Source organism: Camelina sativa, unplaced genomic scaffold, assembly GCF_000633955.1.
Source record: "Camelina sativa cultivar DH55 unplaced genomic scaffold, Cs unpScaffold00696, whole genome shotgun sequence".
Taxonomy (NCBI): domain Eukaryota; kingdom Viridiplantae; phylum Streptophyta; class Magnoliopsida; order Brassicales; family Brassicaceae; genus Camelina; species Camelina sativa.
This window is the reverse complement of record NW_010921828.1, coordinates 10,427-16,733: the sequence shown is the minus strand read 5'-3', so window position 1 is coordinate 16,733 and position 6,307 is coordinate 10,427. Positions and strand designations below refer to the sequence as shown.

The window sequence follows — 6,307 nt, the reverse complement described above, 5'->3', positions numbered from 1 at the left end:
ACTGGAATATAGAAATTATTGGCCCAAAGATTGGATCTTTGTTCATTCCTCTCTCCCGCTCAAGTCCGGGACTTGGCTCTAGAGAAACCCTAGAAGGTTCAAGAACCGGGTTCATGACCTTCTAGTCCGACCGTATCACGGGCCGAGCCATCTCCCGTGTGTCGTCGACTCAATCCACCGTCCATTCATCCCCATCTATCCGAGAGACAAACGAGTCGAGCATCTCCTCGCGAATCTCTCTCCGTCCGTTCTTGTCGTTCCTTGGTCCCGTTTCCTTCCGTACATCGCTCCATCCGCGGCGTCCATCCGTACGCAGCGTCTGTTCCCATCCGCGCTCCATCCGCTCACTCGTCCATCCGACGCGTCCGTACGTCCGTTTATCCGCCGCGTCCGACCATCCGTCCGTACGTCCGTACGCAGCATCCGTTTCCATCCGTTTCCTAACTAGAGCCGAACGAGTCGAGTATCTCCTTGTGACGCTCTAGTCCATCCGCGTTCCATCCGCTCACTCGTCCATCCGATGCGTCCGTACGTCCGTTTATCCGCCGCGTTCGACCATCCATCCGTACGTCCGCTGTTTCGCGTCCATTCGCGTCCATTCTCGTCCCTAACCGAACCGCTTCTCCGGTCCGCTCCGCTGTATCCTCCGTCCGTACGTCCGTGAACCACGTCCGTAGTCCGGGGTCACATCAGTTTGGTATCAGAGCCGAAGGTTCCTCACAAGGTCGTATCTTTCCTTCCTTTACGTCCTTGTACGGTCAAGTTGAGTCTTGTTTAGAGTCTAGTCCGTTTGTATAGAGTTTGTTCTTGCTAGGTGTTTAGTGTTCTTGAGCTGTTCTTCGTTTGGGTAGTTTAGATCCATAAAGTTGTGTTCTTTTGCTTGGTCGTTGTTAGTGGTGGCCTAAAGGCCACGTGTAGCGAGTAGAGTCCCAGCGCGTGAGGTCCGTTTTTGTTTTAGTCTTAGGTTGTCTTGTAGTGCTTTTACTTTTGCTTTTTGCTTTACCTTTTTCTATCATTAGCTGTCCAAGGTCTGTCTATTTGTGTCGATCCCAACAAACAGAGAATCCACGCGTTCATCTTTGTGTAGGGTCTGCTCGAACGGCCACGCGTCACAGATCGTCCATACCGCGACCATCGCCCGTACCGCGACCGCCGTCCTTACCGCGACCGCCGTCCGTACCGCAACCGCCGTCCGTACTGCGACCGCCGTCCGTACCGCGACCGCCGTCCATACCGCGACCGCCGTCCATACCGCGACCGCCGTCCGTACCGCAACCGCTGTCCGTACCGCGACCGCCGTCCGTACCGCGACCACCGTTCGTACCAGTCGTCCGTACCGACGTCCGACCACCATTGGTCGTCCGTACCTGACGTCCGTACCGAGGTCCGACCATCGGCCGTCCGTACCATTTGTCCGTACCGCCGTCCGACCACCATTGGCCGTCCGTATCGTTGATCGTACGTAGTTCCAAGTCTGCGATCGATAGCCAATGCTTGATTCGACATTGATCAAGTATGGAGCACGAAGATCGTTATTCCGATGATGAACCATGGTACCAAGAACACCATGGTAGTGAACCGGAACCAGAGGCTACCGAGGACGAACCATGGTACGATGAACACCATGGTACTAACCCGGAACAAGAGGCCACCGAAGGCGAGTCATGGTACGACAAACACCATGGTACAGATCCGGAACCAGAGACTTCTGAAGACGAACCATGGTACGAAAGGGACTATGATGAAGGGCATGGAATACAGGACCACCATTGGCCGTCCGCTACACAAGCCATCCCTTATCGCGAGTCATGGCCAAAAGGTGACGAAGACTCCGAAGGCGAACGCTTGGGTCCTTACTATGCGCCACCGCGATATCACCGAGAGCTGCAGAAGGAGTACCCGAGACGTACCCGCAAAGTTCCGACCTGGTCACCGTGCGGATCATCCAGCAAGTCAAGGGCGTACCGTACGCGAACACAAGATCTTCCGAGCTGGTCACCCCGCGCATCACCGGCCAACAAGTCCAGTCGCGGCCGAGCTAAAACCAAGCCAAGCATTGTTGGACCTTGGGCTAAGTCAAGGGAACAAGCCCCAAGGACGCTGGTGTATTCTCCCGGAGCAATAAGTTTCATGGACGAGTTGATCTCTATCCAATCTCAACTCCAATACCTTGGAGAAATGTTGGGCCAAGTAGAGACATCTTACACCCATGGAGAATCATCGCGGAACCAACACTCGGCCCTTGTGTCTCCGCCAACGCTAGATCCGCGACCAACTGCTAATCCGGACCGTGATGAGACACATCGGAGACGACATGATCCGACCGTCCAATGCCGTGAACTGCCCACACGGAACGAGGAACCAGCCCAAAGAGAAGTCCGTCCCCAGATCATACCCAGGCCGGAAATGACAAGGACGCAACCGGACCATGAACCGGACAATAAAGAAGATGTCAACGGCCTTGGAGGAATCATAGAGAAGCCAGCCGAGCCGCCGGATCACCAAGCGCATATACTCGGTGGTACAAGCCCAGGCAATCAAGCGAACAGCGGTCGACTCCTTACCGCTCCTGATCGAGACCAAGCCGACCTTCGACTGCCATGCTCGGAGCAGGCCATGGTACATGAATCTTCATCCAGGACGTGTAACGAACCACTAGGCGACGCCAAAGAAGATTCTGACCGTGTGATCAGTTCCCTATCCGGTGCTCACTCGGCAATGGGGAGTTTCAAGCTCAAGGAGTCACCGAAGATGGCCATTGATGGATTTTTGCACTCGGTAATGTTCATGACTACTTCAGGTAGTATGCTCCAGCTGGGAGTTGCCAATACCGTGCCACCCTTCTCCATCCAGAGCGCCGAGGCCGTCACCGCACAAGGACCTACGGCCAATCATCTTTGCCACTTCTGTGCGGACCAAACCTTTGTGTGGCATCCAGGAGAGTCCCCACAAGCAACCAAGGTTCATGATGGGATAGGAGCGACCAATACTGCTGGCCTTACCGGGGAAGTCTTATCCTTTTCTCTTAAGGCCTTACTTTTTCCTTTTGATCCCGGTAAAATTAGACCTTGGTTGAACTTTTGATGCTGCTGATTTGGTTTCCTTTTTGATCCAGGTTTTGGACAGAGTTTTGAGGTCAAAACCTTTTCAAGAGGGAGGGAATGATGGAACCCGGGTCATGACCGTACCGCGGTGAGAACCGGTACATTGGTACCATCGTCTAGCAGCTCGCGTAGGAGCATCAAAGTCGGTCCAGAACATCAACGCGGCATCAACCAGTCCCCAAGGATCATCTAGGAGGAGCAAGACAACGTCATCTAATGAGCAATACAAGGCCAAGCTCCAACCTTACACCAATGGCTCATGGCTAGCATCACCAATGAAGAGCCTTGGGTGCGACCAGCTTTGGGAAGCTTGATTTGTGTGTCTTCACCATCACGCTAGCGTGAAGACACCCCTAAGTCATTAGAAGGAGCTGTACTCTTTTTCCTACTTCGGGTTTGTCCCAATGGGTTTACCGAAGGGGTTTTAACGAGGCAGCGAGCTCTAGTGCATCTCCACTTCGTTCCCGCTTGGCTCATGACTTGGAAACTTTCATTAACAAGATTATGGGCCAAGGAAGTGAAGATCCTATCAGCCACGTCCCACCAATGACGTGGCAACCCTATCTCCTTCCTTCCTTTCCTTTATTTTCTTTGAACTCTCTTATGACCGTTGGATGGTCTTTGTTCCCTTTTTGCTTTTGCTTTTACTTTATGGCCAAGTGTATGGTTCAGATCATGGCCGCGCGTCTAGGGTTTTAGTGTCCCCCTTATGTAAGCTTGCCTATATAAAGGCCTAAACCCTCATTGGAAAAAAAAGACTGGAATATAGAAATTATTGGCCCAAAGATTGGATCTTTGTTCATTCCTCTCTCCCGCTCAAGTCCGGGACTTGGCTCTAGAGAAACCCTAGAAGGTTCAAGAACCGGGTTCATGACCTTCTAGTCCGACCGTATCACGGGCCGAGCCATCTCCCGTGTGTCGTCGACTCAATCCACCGTCCATTCATCCCCATCTATCCGAGAGACAAACGAGTCGAGCATCTCCTCGCGAATCTCTCTCCGTCCGTTCTTGTCGTTCCTTGGTCCCGTTTCCTTCCGTACATCGCTCCATCCGCGGCGTCCATCCGTACGCAGCGTCTGTTCCCATCCGCGCTCCATCCGCTCACTCGTCCATCCGACGCGTCCGTACGTCCGTTTATCCGCCGCGTCCGACCATCCGTCCGTACGTCCGTACGCAGCATCCGTTTCCATCCGTTTCCTAACTAGAGCCGAACGAGTCGAGTATCTCCTTGTGACGCTCTAGTCCATCCGCGTTCCATCCGCTCACTCGTCCGTACGTCCATTTATCCGCCGCGTCCGACCATCCGTCCGTACGTCCGCTGTTCCGCGTCCATTCGCGTCCATTCTCGTCCCTAACCGAACCGCTTCTCCGGTCCGCTCCGCTGTATCCTCCGTCCGTACGTCCGTGAACCACGTCCGTAGTCCGGGGTCACATCAGTTTGGTATCAGAGCTGAAGTTCCTCAAAGGTTGTGTCGTTCTAACCCAGAAACTCATCTCATTTTGTTTAAAGTTTGAATCTTGTGTGCTATAGGTTGTTAGTTTCGTTTTGTGTTCTAGGTTGATAGATTCCATCTCGTTTCTTGTTTGTTCTTGTTCGTTCTCGTTGCTTTTATATTCTTGTTGTTCTTGTTTATGTTCTTGAGTTGTTTGTGCTAGATCTTTTTAGGGTGACTTGCTTTTGGTTTCGATGTTTTTAGGGTGTAGATCGTTAAAGTTCTTTGCTTTATTTTGCCTTCCTTGTTAGTTGTGGTCCTTAGACGCGTGTTAGTCGTAGGATAGTCGTTTTGCGTCAAAGTTCTTTTCTTTTGTCCTTTTGTAGGTTGCTTTTTGCTTTTTGCTTTAGTTCAATCATTGGTTCCTTGCTCTTAATCATTGAATATCCGCTTTGCCTTAGAATATTCCCTACACTAAAGCAAAACGCGTGATTTTGCGGACAGGTGTGCAAGAGTGGTCCAACAGACAAAGCACACGTCCAAGGTCGAGAAGCAACCGTGAACTAAGAGCCAGACGCACCGCGGTCATGGGCCTTTGTCTCCGATCGATCGCCCTCGCCGTCCGTACGCGACCACCGTCCGTTCCGCGACCGCCGTCCGTACTGCGACCGCCTACCATACCGCAGCCACCGTCCGTACCGCGACCGCCGTCCGTACGTCCGTACGCAGCGTCCGTTTCCATCCGCTTCCTAACTAGAGCCGAACGAGTCGAGTATCTCCTTGTGATGCTCTAGTCCATCCGCGTTCAACCCGCTCACTCATCCATCTGTATCTCCTCGTGACTCCCTAGTCCATCCGCGTTCCATCCGCTCACTCGTCCATCCGATGCGTCCGTACGTCCGTTTATCCGCCGCGTCCGACCATCCATCCGTACGTCCGCTGTTTCGCGTCCATTCGCGTCCATTCTCGTCCCTAACCGAACCGCTTCTCTGATCCACTCCGCTGTATCTTCCGTCCGTACGTCCGTGGTTCACGTCCGTAGTCCGGGGTCACATTAGTTTGGTATCAGAGCCGAAGTTCCTCAAAGGTTGTGTCTTTCTAACCTAGAAACTCGTTTCATTTTGTTTAAATTTGAATCTTGTGTGCTATAGGTTGTTAGTTTCATTTTGTGTTCTAGGTTGATAGATTCCATCTCGTTTCTTGTTTGTTCTTGTTCGTTCTCGTTGCTTTTATATTCTTGTTGTTCTTGTTTATGTTCTTGAGTTGTTTGTGCTAGATCTTTTTAGGGTGACTTGCTTTTGGTTTCGATGTTTTTAGGGTGTAGATCGGTAAAGTTCTTTGCTTTATTTTGCCTTCCTTGTTAGTTGTGGTCCTTAGACGCGTGTCAGTCATAGGATAGTCGTTTTGCGTCAAAGTTCTTTTCTTTTGTCGTTTTGTAGGCTGCTTTTTGCTTTTTGCTTTAGTTCAATCATTGGTTCCTTGCTCTTAATCATTGAATATCCGCTTTGCCTTAGGATAATCCCTACACTAAAGCAAAACGCGTGATTTTGCGGACAGGTGTGCAAGAGTGGTCCAACAGACAAAGCACACGTCCAAGGTCGAGAAGCAACCATGAACTGAGAGCCGGACGCACCGCGGTCATCGGCCTTTGTCTCCGATCGATCGCCCTCGCCGTCCGTACGCGACCACCGTCCGTTCCGCGACCGCCGTCCGTACTGCGACCGCCTACCATACCGCAGCCGCCGTCCGTACCGCGACCGCCGTCTGTAC

At 52.1% G+C, this 6,307-nt stretch overlaps 1 protein-coding gene across 2 annotated transcripts in view; it reads left to right on the top strand.

Annotated features, from left to right (window-relative positions):
- The first annotated feature begins 568 nt into the window (after positions 1 to 568).
- The window catches only part of LOC104773874, a 13,939-nt gene continuing 8,200 nt past the window's right edge, over positions 569 to 6,307 (top strand). The window contains exon 1 of one of the 2 annotated variants that reach the window (XM_019242769.1): positions 569 to 2,619. In XM_019242769.1, coding sequence (XP_019098314.1) covers positions 1,516 to 2,619 — 1,104 coding nt within the window. In that variant the 5' untranslated portion in view covers positions 569 to 1,515. The remainder of the gene's footprint in view (positions 2,620 to 6,307) is intronic. The other variant, XM_010498542.2, reaches the window with a different exon arrangement.